The sequence below is a fragment of the Xenopus laevis genome, chromosome 2L (assembly GCF_017654675.1).
Source record: "Xenopus laevis strain J_2021 chromosome 2L, Xenopus_laevis_v10.1, whole genome shotgun sequence".
Classification (NCBI taxonomy): Eukaryota; Metazoa; Chordata; class Amphibia; order Anura; family Pipidae; genus Xenopus; species Xenopus laevis.
In genome coordinates this window covers 49215295-49228590 of record NC_054373.1, presented here as the reverse complement: position 1 = coordinate 49228590, position 13296 = coordinate 49215295, and the positions used below count along the sequence as shown (strand labels likewise).

Here is a 13296-nt window from a genome sequence, read left to right as displayed (position 1 = left end):
TTTTTTAAATTCCTGGTTTGAAGGTTTTGGAGGCATAAGGATACATGCACATGTACAAACTACATTCTAAAAATACTGATCGGTGGCAATTGCAAATGGACAAGACAAAATGTTACAAAAATGTAACAATGTAACAAAAATGTTTTCATGTGTACAAACTTAATTGCTGACAATGATCATATACCATCTATGGCACACTGTAAATGGTCCTGGCAGCTCTCAAAATCAACTCCCCTTAGTGTGCATTCATTAAGTACTTGTGTCCATGATCTTGCTTTGCTCTGCATCACATTCAGGACTACATTTGATACGAGCGACAGAACATAGTGCAGACATGTGCCCTTTGCCTGTTTTAAGATGCCGAAGGAAGTAATTAATTTCTTGATTTTCATTATCCAGTACCTTGTTGAATTGGCTTTTGCTGTTTGGACTTCTTTACAGACCTTGTACTGCATCACTATCAGTTCTCCACCTCCCTGCTTGACTTCTGCTCTCATCTCTTTGGGTTTGGACTTCAAATCTGATCTCCTGCTTGGAGCCAATTGAACCTTTGACCTTGTCCTGATGTCTTAATCCGAGATTCTGTAACACCCATCTTCTGTCGAGGGGCCTCAGGAGGGTATCATCAAAGACTAATTCAATATTAGAGGTGCAAAAGGAGCTGACCTCAATTACACTATACTACAATGGTAAGCCTGGCAAGTTTTGCTGTTACTCAGTCATCTACATCAGGCTGATACCACCAGGTCCTAAATGTATTGACATGTTCTGTGTGTTATGGATGTTTTTTATGTGTTTTTTTACTATGTGATTTACCTTTATTCCCCTTGTGGTTTTTAAATCAAGTGGAACATTTCACACACAACACATCATACATATATAAACAACAATTTGGACTTACTAACTTGTTTATGTTTGCATGTATCTATTTAGTGAAAACGCAATTAAAAGACAATTTACCCCAAATAAATACAGTCACTATGAAGATATTGAAATTATTGGCCTCCAAATGCTTTTATTTAAGCAGGGCATATGGCCTCTAACTTCATTTGCTAGTGATAAAGGATTTGCCGCAATTCTAAAATTCTTTTGGTGCATAAACCTTATAGCTTTGCAATACAATGACTTTAAAGGGCAACTAAAGTCTAAAATAGAATAATGTTAGAAATGCTGTATTTTGTATACTAAAATATAAACTTGAACTTACTGCACCAGCAGCCTAATAAGACAAATGATTTATGCTTTCAAAGTTGGCGCATCTTGTAACTTTGTTGGACATTTCTGCAATATCAAGACTCGCACATGCTCAGTGTGGTCTGGGCTTCAGTTGGGACGTTAAGCTTAGGGATCGTCATAAATTATCAAAACAGCACAAATCAAATAATATCTGCCATAGAAGCCGATACAGCAAGACTGATTGATTAATAATCAGAATATAAAGACTGCACTGAGTCTCTGGATACAAATCTCTACAGGGAATCCAACAATGCTGTTCTAGTTCTGGGAAAGTAAGGTGGGGGCTGTGGAGACATGTCAATGCCCTATCCTTCCTAATGTCCAACATGTCTTATTGCTGGTGGTCACATGATGCTCCTGGGTAAAACGTTGCCACTTAACTGTCTCTCACATAGTTCAGCCCAACTGTCTTTTTGGAGAGCGAGGAGGAGAGACAGAGTGACAGAGTGTTCCAGAGCTAATGCTGTGAAAAGAGGCGAATTAAGGGAGAAAAAGTGCAAAATTGCAGGATTGCAATATGGAGGAGAGCAGAAGAAGGAGCCTGGATCCAAATGAGAAGAAGAAGATCAAAATCGTGTTTGTAAAAACCCATATGAAAGAGAAGATCTGCGATGAAGGAAGAAAGAAAAGGAAGCGAAGTGAAGAAGAAACAGATAAAAAGAAGATGAAATTAGAAGATGATAAAAAAAGTCTTCAGAGAGCAGTTCATAGAGTGAGTGAGGAGAAGGAGAGGAAGAGACCAAGGAGCCCAGAAGATCCATTAGAAGGCAAGGGAGATAATCTGCAAATATATTTTTATTGCATTAGTTTTTTACCTAGTATTTATTTGTTAATATAGAATCCATAAGTTATATAAATAGTGTTTTGGGGGGCATCTGTAATTTGGAACAAGTTGCATAAAACGTTTTTAAGCAATCATTTCTCTGGTTTGTTAAATGACATGGAAAATGACCAGTGGATGGTGTGTAGTCTCTAGTCTTATACTGTGGGTGATGAAATATCCTAAACCACTTTTTGTAAGGGTTTTTCTGAAGAGTCTTATAGTAAAGCTGTTAGGAGAATATTATGGAGAGTATACGTGGAAATAGGAAACATGAAAAATACTGCAGGAAACCCTTTTAAATTCTTCAGACAGACATTGAGAATATGCCTAAAATCCTAATTATACTCTATGTCCCCCACTGCACAAACCCAACAGTAAAACTGGTTCCTGTTACAGACAGGAGATGGTAGACCAGTTGAAAGAGACATCTGCACAAGAGATTTTTTTTTTTTGTAATCAAAAAGACTTTTTAGGAATGCTTAAGATTAGTAGTTATGCCAATATCTATGGGGGATCCCTATTGGGGGGGGGCAAGGGTTCAAGTCATGGTGGTATATTTATCAAAGAGTGAAGTTACAGATCACCACAGTCCTCTAGAGTGAAATTCCACCGCTCTCCATTTCTGTTGGATTTTTATTTATCAATGGGTTAAAGTGAAAGTTCATCCTTTATTAAATACGCCTTTCAAAAGTATTTCTGATTTACATTTGCACTGGCAGCACATAAAGGCTGGTGGGTTTTTGGTGAGCATAGAGTGGCTGCCTCTTGGACTTCTTGCTTCCCCTGCAAGAGTTAAGTTTAGTAGTTTGATCAGAATAAAAATGTGGCAGACGTACTGACAAAATGATCATTTTAATTGAAAACGAAGACATAGAAGGTAATTCCAACATTGCTTTCTGTGGCATGAAGTGCAGGCAATAATTTTCTGACAAACATTTTGGCATTCATGTATTTACCTAGAAGGCAATGGGGTACAGATATTTGTCACAGGTATGGGATCCATTATCCAGAAAGCTCCGAGAAGGTTATCCCCCATAGACACTATTTTATCCAAATAATTCAAATTTAAAAATGATTTCCCTTTTCTCTATACCTGTAATAATAAAACAGTGCCTTGTACTTGATCCAAACTAAGATATAATTAATCCTTTTTAGAGGCATTTGTTTGGGAAGCAAAACCAGCCTATTTGGTTTATTTAATGTTTAAATGAATTTCTAGTAGACTTAAGGTATGAAGATCCAAATTATAGAAAGATCCATTATTCAGAAAACCCCAGGTCCCAAGCATTCTGGATAACAGGTCCCTTTACGAGGAAACTTCGGCGACTTCGGAAAACAAATCGCCGTGTGTGATTAGCCCCGGCGTTTTTTCGTTTTAGCCGGCCCAGAGTGAGGGAAGGCGTTTGGGGAGATTGGTCGCCGCAAAGACGAGGCGATTAGTCACCAGGCGACCAAATCTCCCCAAAACGCCCAGTGTGGCCTTACCCTTAGGAATGCCTTTGTGTTGGATGAATAGCTTAGATTAATGGATGTGAAGATATTTATATTTTTGCATAAAAGTGAGTTTTTGTAAAATATATATTTGAGCTATTGATTGAATTTGTTTTATCCCAAAAGGTGGAAGTTGTTGTAAGAAACCCTGCCTGGATGTCAAAAGACCAGCCCCCCTGGAAATCCAGAACTATATATTCCACAAAGAACTTGGAACGGGCACCTTTGGCCAGGTGAGTGGGACCTCCTATTATTTATCTTTGTGTATTGCGATATAAAAACGTCCAGAAAACGTGATGGAGAATCAAAAATGTTGTATATTACAGGGGCATATTTATCAAAAGGTGAAAACAAACTCGCCACAGTTTAACAGAGATTCTTCCAAACATTCTTCACTTGTATGGGATTATAATTATCATATTTATCAAAGGGGGACTCTTGCTGCCACCATTTATGAAATACTGTATGACCTTCAAAATCCCATACAAATGAATAGGGAATGGCCACTCTGGAGACCTTTGGTGAGATCTAGTTTACCATCTGATTAATATAATCAAAATGCATACTGTGTAAGGACAATTTTATCAATATAAATGTAAAGATAATATTAATAATTGTAACAAATACAATCAACAAACATGGCCCCTTCTGGATACTACAGGTATGGGATCCTTTGTCCAGAAACCTATTATCCAGAAAGGTCCAAATTACATAGAGGCCATTTCCCATAAACTCCATTTTATCCAAATAATCCAATATTTTAAAAAATCATTTCCTCTTTCTCGTTAATAATAAAATAGTGCCTTTTACCAAACTTAGATATAATTGATCCTTACTGGAGGCAAAGCCAACATATTGGTTTTATTTTTATTTAAATAGATGTAAGGTGTAAAGATCCAAATAACGGAAAGACCGGTTATGCATTCTGGATAACAGGTCCCATATCTGTACTCTTTAAGTCATTCGTTGTGCTAGAAGTGGACCTTGTAATATTTAGTGTTTTTCTCTCCATTCCTAGGTGATGTTAGCATCGTTTGCCCCAAAGAAAAAGCTTGTGGCAATTAAGAAGATTGCCAAGAAAATTGACAAGAGCAACTACAGGAAGATCAGTAGAGAAGCTCGGATCTTGAAGATGGCCAAAAGTTGCCCCTTTCTATGTCATTTACATGCAGCCTTCCAATCAGAGGTAGAGAATAATGTTTGTGTTGCCACATGTTTCATTAGAATTCTCTCCTACTTAGGTCAGCATAATACACATAACACATTCAATGCTCACTTAAGTCTTAAATATGCTATGATATATAATGGGCCATTAATAAAGTCCAGGGTAGGGTGAAAACCACAATGAGGGGGTGCCACTGCACATGGTGTGAATTTTGAAAAGAAAATGCACAGCTCTTCATGGCCAAAATCCATCTCAAAAGCATAGTTACACGTAGATTACATTCACACCTGTTACTGTACACACACACAAAGGGCAATGTCTGCTTTTTCTCCACCAGCAAAGATGAATCCTGTGTCATTATCTTAATATTGTTTCTGGCCCCCACATTCATCACCACTCTGGTAGTAAGACACTTTGCAGCCAGATTGACACCTGCAATATACAGATGAAATATTCTTATGGTCAATTTAATTGACTTGAGAAAAGAAATGGTATGAAGAGTAGAGCTCAGCAACACTAGTAAAATAGTATCTATTCAGTCGTGCTGTGTCATGTGTTCCTATGTCTCACCACTTCTTAATGTGTCGCTATAACCAGGTGCAAGTCTTCTTTGTGCTGGAATATGCCTGCGGGGGAACATTAAACAACATCATTTCAAAGAATGGAAGACTACCAACTGAAACAATCCAGTAAGTTTTAATATCCTTACGTAAGAACATTATTTGTATTGTACATTATGTATTAAAGGGGTTGTTAGCCTTCAAACATCTAGTTGTGTAATTTTTCACCTTCTAAAACCGCTCTGGGAGGGGGGTTGCCGACCCTATAGACTGTTCTAAATTGATACATTTAGTTGATATTGTTCTTATCTTTGTCCCTGTAGAATCTCTTGGTTTCATAAAAGGGGTGGTTCACCTTCACTGATCACTACCCATATTTCAACTAATAATGTTCCCCAAAGCAGAACTAACAAGGTTTCTGTTTGAATATGTATCCATAAAGCTAAATACGCCCTTTCAAAAATACCCAAACAATTGGCACGTGCTTCCCTTGCATGTACAGCAGAAGAATTCCTTTAGTCTCCGTCTTACAAATAAAAAGTAAGACATTATCCTCCTGGCTAGTTCCTCCACTAACTCAGCTTATATAAACACGCACATTCAAACAGCAGAAGAGTTTCATTTTTAAATAAAAAGTGAACTGTGATTTGTCAAGAATAATTCAATTTACCATAGAGAGAAATTCTGGATTTATCTAAAATAACGGTAGACATTTTTTTAATACATATGCATTGCATATATTCTTAAAATAACTTAATCTGCTAGAATAACTGCATCTTTGTGAAGCTGAACAACCCCTTTAAGGGTAAGGCCAGACGAGGAGATTCGGGGAGATTTTGTCGCCTGGCGACTTATCGCCACGTCTTTTGCGCGACCATCTCCCCGAACTGCCTCAGCATCTTTTCCCCATAGGCTACAGCACAAAATCGCCTGCGCTAATGCACACGCGGCGATGCGTTTTCAATAGTCGCCCAAAGTTGCCTCACTGAGGCAACTTTGGGCGACTATTGAAAACGCATCGCCGCGTGTGCATTAGCGCAGGCGACTTTTCATTCGAGCCTATGGGGAAAAAACGCTGAGGCAGTTCGGGGAGATAGTCGCGCAAAAGACGTGGCGATAAGTCGCCAGGCGACAAAATCTCCCCGCATCTCCTCGTCTGGCCTTACCCTAAAGGCAGCTGTTAGAATTCATACAATAGTTGCTGATACTCCAGAGAAGCTCTTGAGAAATGTGTCAATGTATCAAGTAAATGTTGCAAAATTGTAAAAGTTTAGAGTCTGCACCTGAATTACTGAGCAGCCAGACTCAAACACGAACATTCAACTTTAAACTTCGATTTTGGGAAAAACAATAAAAAAATAAATAATGGAAAGTAATTGAAAAAAAGTCTTTATTTCTGGGGAATAATCTGAAAACAACTGAACTGAAAAAGTTTTGGAAGGTGAACAACCCCTTTAAAGAGTCTTATGCAAACTGACAGTCCAGTTGGATTTAGCTGTAAACTTTGTGAATTTTGCTTCTAGATACAAATTAGGGCTAATTTAGATAATCGTAAAAAGTGGGCAGAAAACACCACATTTTGTGCACTTTTACACTCAGCCCACACTTTGCAACTTGGGCACAGGTCCTTGCATTTTATAATGCAGAGCAAAGATCAGGGGATGTAGCAGAGCCTTGTGCTTAATGCTTGCCATAGGAGGAGGATGACTCCCTGCCATAACCTACCCAAGCTAGTGATTAAGGCCACACACCAGTGACTACCTTTACTTGTACTTTAATGTAGCCAGCCTTTGGTCCCAAAAAGGTGTTATTAATATACACTATATGTAAATGTCTTAATCACTAACATTATGTTTAAAAAGAATTACAAAACCATATGAAATGTGTATCAAACAGTGAAAACTATTTTGTTTTATAGGTTCTACACTGCAGAGATTATTATTGGCCTCCAGTTTCTGCACTCGAACGGCGTCGTTCATTGGTCAGTAAAATCCCAGTTCTCTTCTCTAGAATATTGTGTTATGTCTGATTTACATTTATAGTCACTGTATACTTTTTCTCAAGTATCACCTACATATAGGAGCACATTTACTTAGCTCGAGTGAAGGAATAGAAGAAAAAATACTTTGAATTTCGAACGTTTTTTTCGGCTACTTCGACCATCGAATTGGCTACTTCGAACTAAAAATCATTCGACCATTCGATAGTCGAAGTACTGTCTCTGTAAAAAAAAACTTCGACCCCCTACTTCGCCAAGTAAAACCTACCGAACCTCAATGTTAGCCTATGGGGAAGGTCCCCATAGGCTTTCTAAGCTTTTTTTGATCGAAGGAATTTCGTGCGATCGATTAAAATCCTTTGAATCGTTCGATCGAACGATTATTCGTTTGATCGAACGAATAGCGGTAAATCCTTCAACTTCGAATAGGATTTAACTTCGAAAGTCGAATATCGAGGGTTAATTAACCCTCGATATTCGACCCTAAGTAAATGTGCCCATAATTGTTCCTATTGCATTTCTTGCAGTGATCTGAAGCCTGATAACATCTTGGTGGATAGGGGTGGACACATTAAAATCTGCGACTTCGGCATTTCTGCTGAAGGACTGTTCGACAAGAAGCTCATCTGCGGATTGGGTGGAACCCCTGGCTACCGGGCCCCGGAGGTATGAAATCTTTTTAATGCATTTACACTGTATTCACAGTAGTATCAACATTTTAGCAAGGGATTGTACTCATAAAGGATGTGCATGTGTACTTTTTTGGATATGGTTTGGGAACGCTGGTGGCAGAGGATCATGGCCCATGGAGTATTTGGAGGAGCAACAGGGTGGGACTCAGAGGGAGGGTCTGGAGCAGCTCTTTCTATATATTTTAAGTCTTTGTCATTCATGAGGCCTGAAAATGTTATAGGAGTATATACATAAAGATTCTTGTTTAATAATTAGTTTTTTGTTTACTTTCTGCAGGTTTTATTACTGGAATGGTATAATGCAGGGGCTGACTGGTGGTCATTAGGTGTGACCATCTATGAAATGGCTACAGCTAAACAACCATTTAGCCCATCAATCAGTGTTGTGAAGGAGTTTATCTCAATCAAGACTCCTGAATATCCAAGTCACATGAGCCAGGAACTGCAGGACCTCCTGTCAAAGGTCAGTATAAATAATTCAAATAATGGGAAATGGAATAACAGAATACTTATAAATACAAAGCTTTTGTTATGTTCCACAATGTATATTTCTTTAGTGCCTGTTATACTGACAGGGGATGCTTATCTGCTTACACTCTTGTATTTGGATCAGTGTCCAAGACATACGGGGAGGCCCATTTATCAAAGTCTGAATTTATCTCAATATTTTTTGAAAAAAACTCAGATCAAATCTGCACAGGTTTTTTTCATCTTATTTATAAATACATTTTCCTGAAAATTTTGTTTGAGGGAAAAAATTTGTGTTTTTTTTGCCCAAAAAACCTGAAATCTTCGGGTTATTGCACAAAACCCAATCAAAAAATCGATGTGACTTCTCCAATTGACTTATATGCAACCTCGGCAGGTCTGAGATGCTGAACTTTAATAAATTCCGAAAAATTCGTGTTTTTTTTTTAAATCACGATTTTATACTAAAATAACACAAATTCTTTGGATTTTCTGCATTTGGAGTTTAGTAAATAACCCCCTTATTGTTAATATTCTGTCTTGCCTACTAATATGATTGTTTGGATAAAAACAATTGAGTATCTGACCATGGTACAAATCTGTCAATGTAAGCCCTTTAGCCCAATCCTGCACCCTATCCGTGGCATTGACTGGGTTAACAGGGAGAATAAGGCAGTGCAAATACACACAATTGAAACAAATGCCTCGGAAAATGCTGCTAACTTCAGCGAGAATGCCTTGGCTCAGTCAATAACAACCCATCATTTTCTGCAGTTAAAAACATAGGTAATGGCATTTTAAATGTTAATTAGTTATGATGAGTTTATGCTGGAGCACTAGTGTAAACACTGTCACCACCCTTTTTCCCCAAGTGAATTAGAATTACTGAGACAGTCACATCCAGTTCCAGTACTTTACTTGAATATGCCTCTGTCATTGGAGCCGAACATGAAATCTCAGATATTTTTATTGTTCTTTTTTTTAGCTTCTGGAGAAGGACAAGAAGCAACGCTTAGGAGTGAATGGCAACATCAGGGAGCACCCATTCTTTGCTTCAATCAATTGGGAAAATCTGGAAAAGAAAAAGGTGAAGACACCTTTTCAGCCAAAAATGGTAAGTACATGACTGACCGGGCAATAGAATACTTCTTTCATATTTACTTTTTACTTATCCGGCATGAGTAGGGGTCAGCAGACTTTAGAAGAAAAGGGTGTGCCAGTTTTACAAAAAATCATCTGGAAACTCCCCCAGTTGATGATTTCATAACCCTTTTAAGTCTAGTCAATGACCTGTTTTATGTGGGGTTTACATCCTTCCATAATATCCACATTTTAGCTCCTTTTAGTGCATTTTAGGCTAGTGTTCACTTTCTGAGGAAATTTGATTTCACATTTTATTTGTAAAGATTAAAAGGCTTTGCACTTAATATCGATATGCAGTTGATTTTTGCACAGACTGAGCCATTGTAGTTCTACTTTTTTATCTTCCTCTGTCCGGCTATATGTGACATTAGGGAAGGGATTGTAAGGGACCCCTTTTAGACTTATGTGCCGTTTGTGACCATCAGTTTATTTCCCCATACAACATAGGCCAAAATGTTTTTACTTTAGATATTTGAATAGCTACTCTGTAATTAATAGTTTGATTGAATGAATGTTTATAAGGACTTTTATTTTAAATGGATAAGATGGAAGAGCATCATGCAGTATGCAAAATACTGTGCAGCTGCAGAAATTCTCTACTTTATTGTCACTAGGCAGGTTGGGACCTGGCAGCTGATGAGTTGAGATCTTGAAATTAAAACAAATCATGACTCCACTCCACAATGAAATACACATTTTAGTCTCACAAATGTGCCATATTTTAGGACATTTCCTACCTTTATTATTGACAGTAAATATTATAATGTAACAGTGTTTTGCTTTCTCTCTGTAGCCATTCGCAAGTGAGTTTAGTGTGATTTCACCAGGATTGTCCGCTGATGCCTTCAAGAGAGAGAGGGTAGAAGAACTTTCCTATGTGGACCCCACCTGGCATTGGCAGGAGTAATGCATTCTCCTGTGCTCATGTGACCCAACATCATGGTGGCCAGATGAGCCAGTGACCAAGCCAACATACCATCTATGGCAAACTGCAGCAGTTAACATCAGATCTGCCTGCATTATAAATCTGCAACAGTCTACAGCAAGTGTCCAACCACCTACAGCAGCACCCCACTGTATCCACCAGTTGCTTCCACAAACAACAGGAGGCAACTTGAGTCAAAGTGGTGAGTGAAAGTAATTTAAAGAAAAAAAATATATATCTATGATTAAATAGGATGAGATATAGAAGAAGCAATAAAAAAGCTAGTAATGATAACAAATGTAGGCGATTTTTACAAATGAAACGTAGATGTTTAAAAACTGATATTCGGCTATTTGGGGATTACAGATACAGTAGAACCCCCATTTTACATTTTCAGTTGACCAGAAATAAATGGTGTAAATCCAGGAAAATGTATTATGCATAATATATAGGTGGGACCACAAAACAACAATGTAAAATGAGGGAAAACGTAAAATCAGGGGATGTAAAATTGAGGTTCCACTGTAGATGTTTTGATTAATATATATAGCATGATTTATGGTATAATTGAATTACGCTTAATAAGTCAAAACCAAAGAGTAAATGGTAAAAGGCATGTCAAAGCCTGATGACTGCTATGTATTCCCCTTAAATGAGTTTTTTGGGATTGTATAGTTTCTACTCATGCAATCTACCTATTCAATCCCATTTTAGATAAATGGTACTCCTGTAAGAGATTAAAACAAATCACAAAGTGTTTAATCTGTAATAACCTTAGTAAAACACATATACATAAAACATATACAGTTCTCCAGCATCCTTATAATCATACTGCACAGGCTTGTGATATTATGTCCTCTCTAAACCATAAACTTCAATATCAATAACGCAAAACTATCCTTATAGTAACATGCTATAAGGACAAAAAATGAGATGAAAGAGAGAAAAATCATGCATTAGTAAAAATTATATAATACAGTATATAATGCAGCAAATATGTACAGTTATGGTATCTGTGATATGTAATGCTTGGAAACTGGGCTTTCCTTGATAAGGGAAATTCTTTAATTTAGAGCACCATGCCTTAAGTCTAATATAGACTGTTAAATATTTAAAAACCATAGGATTTCATGAGAAATTTTTATTTATAAGAAAGTTTCTTCTAGTCTATATTGTAGGTCTGTATTGTAATTTTCTATGTAACCATTTTGTCTTTTGTTGATTTTTTTTTATTGTTTAGGCAGGTAAGTACCCCATCTCTATAAGGGCCTGCATCTTCCTTGACCATCTATTTGAGCTGAATTTCATCTCCATTTATCTGCTTGCTTTGATATATTCATTGTTAAAACCCTGATTATAGGGAGCGTGGTAGGTATAAACTGAGTTTTTATGTATTTGGATTTCATTTATTTGTCAATATGTAGGAAATCGTGTTTCATAATTTGTATAGAATGAGTTATATAAGAAAAAAAACAAAAACAAAAAAAAATTAGATTAGATTATACAGAGAACATATATATTGTGATGTGTGTGTGTGTGTATAGATATAGATATATATATATATATATATATATATATATATATATATATATATATATTTATATATATATATTTATATATATGAAATAGTTATTCTTAATTTATATAGTATTTTATATATGGAAAAAAAAACAAAAAATTAGATTATATAGAGCATATATATTGCTGTGTGTATGTATGTGTAGATATATAAAAGTTTTTTTTAATTTATATAGTATGTTATAAAAAAAACAAAAAAAAATTGAATATACATTGTGGTGTGTGTGTGTGTGTGTGTGTGTGTGTGTGTATATATATCGTATAGAGATAGATATATATACTGTATGAAATAGTTATTCTTAATTAATATAGTATATTATATATAAAAAAACAAAAAATTAGATGAGATTATATAGAGAATATATATTATGATGTGTGTGTGTGTATATATAGTGACATGTAGAGTCATACGAGTTCATATAAAGTATACATTTAGGGTATGGGTGGGATATATGGGATACATTATAATTGGGGTAAGGAATATATTCTGTATGATATTTGTAATAAGTATGAATGGAAATGGTGTGTGACTGTAAATAGGGGTCCCCCACTGCACCAATTTACAAGGTGAGCACAACTGACCTTGTAGTTGGCTGCACATTGATTTTAAATCACTTTTAAAAACATAAATAACATATTTGAGGAGGTTGCTATATTTTTCCTTTGTTATGCCCAATAGGAAGTTGTAATTCAGCAGATATAAGCCCTTTTTTAAAAATAAGCCCATAAGTGCTATGAATGTGTTGGTGAATGGTTTAGGGAAGTTTATGGCTTAGGACCAAATTATATTAACAGACTAGGAAAGCTGTATGGCCTCAAAAATGCTGCCTAGTCTCAACCTCCTCCTTTTACAGCCAACTCAGAGCCCTATAGGTAGTAACAAAGTAGAACTAAAATAATCTCTCTTCCAGGCCTTTTAGATAATAAACGGTTACTGGAATAGCCTTTGTACAATGTTGATCCAGGGACTGGTCCGATTGCCGTTTTGGAGTCAGGAAGGAATTTTTCCCCCATCTGAAGCAAATTTGCTATGGCTACAAATGGGGTTTTTTGCCTTCCTCTGGATCATCAAAGAAGTAAGATCAATTTAATTTGACGGACACGCTCACCCTCATTACTGTATAACAGTGTCCTTTGATTTGTTAATGTAATTTACCTAGAGAACATATTATATCCAAAGTGGAGAGGATTAAATCCCAGCTACCTATTAGCTATA

At 36.5% G+C, this 13296-nt stretch overlaps 1 protein-coding gene across 3 annotated transcripts; it reads left to right on the top strand.

The window, feature by feature from the left end:
* Positions 1-4654: 4654 nt before the first annotated feature.
* On the top strand, positions 4655-11968 carry LOC108707689 (protein kinase C delta type). 3 transcript variants are annotated; one of them, XM_041581852.1, is made up of 8 exons: positions 4655-4736; positions 5313-5404; positions 7194-7256; positions 7802-7940; positions 8244-8429; positions 9420-9548; positions 10371-10704; positions 11747-11968. In XM_041581852.1, the coding sequence occupies exons 1-7, from the start codon at positions 4683-4685 to the stop codon at positions 10482-10484; spliced, it is 777 nt and encodes a 258-aa protein (XP_041437786.1). In that variant the 5' UTR covers positions 4655-4682; the 3' UTR covers positions 10485-10704; positions 11747-11968. The 3 variants fall into 3 exon arrangements, with proteins under 3 accessions (XP_041437786.1, XP_041437785.1, XP_041437787.1); XM_041581851.1 differs by having other exon boundaries at positions 11743-11967; XM_041581853.1 differs by lacking the exon at positions 7194-7256 and having other exon boundaries at positions 11743-11966.
* Positions 11969-13296: the final 1328 nt, after the last annotated feature.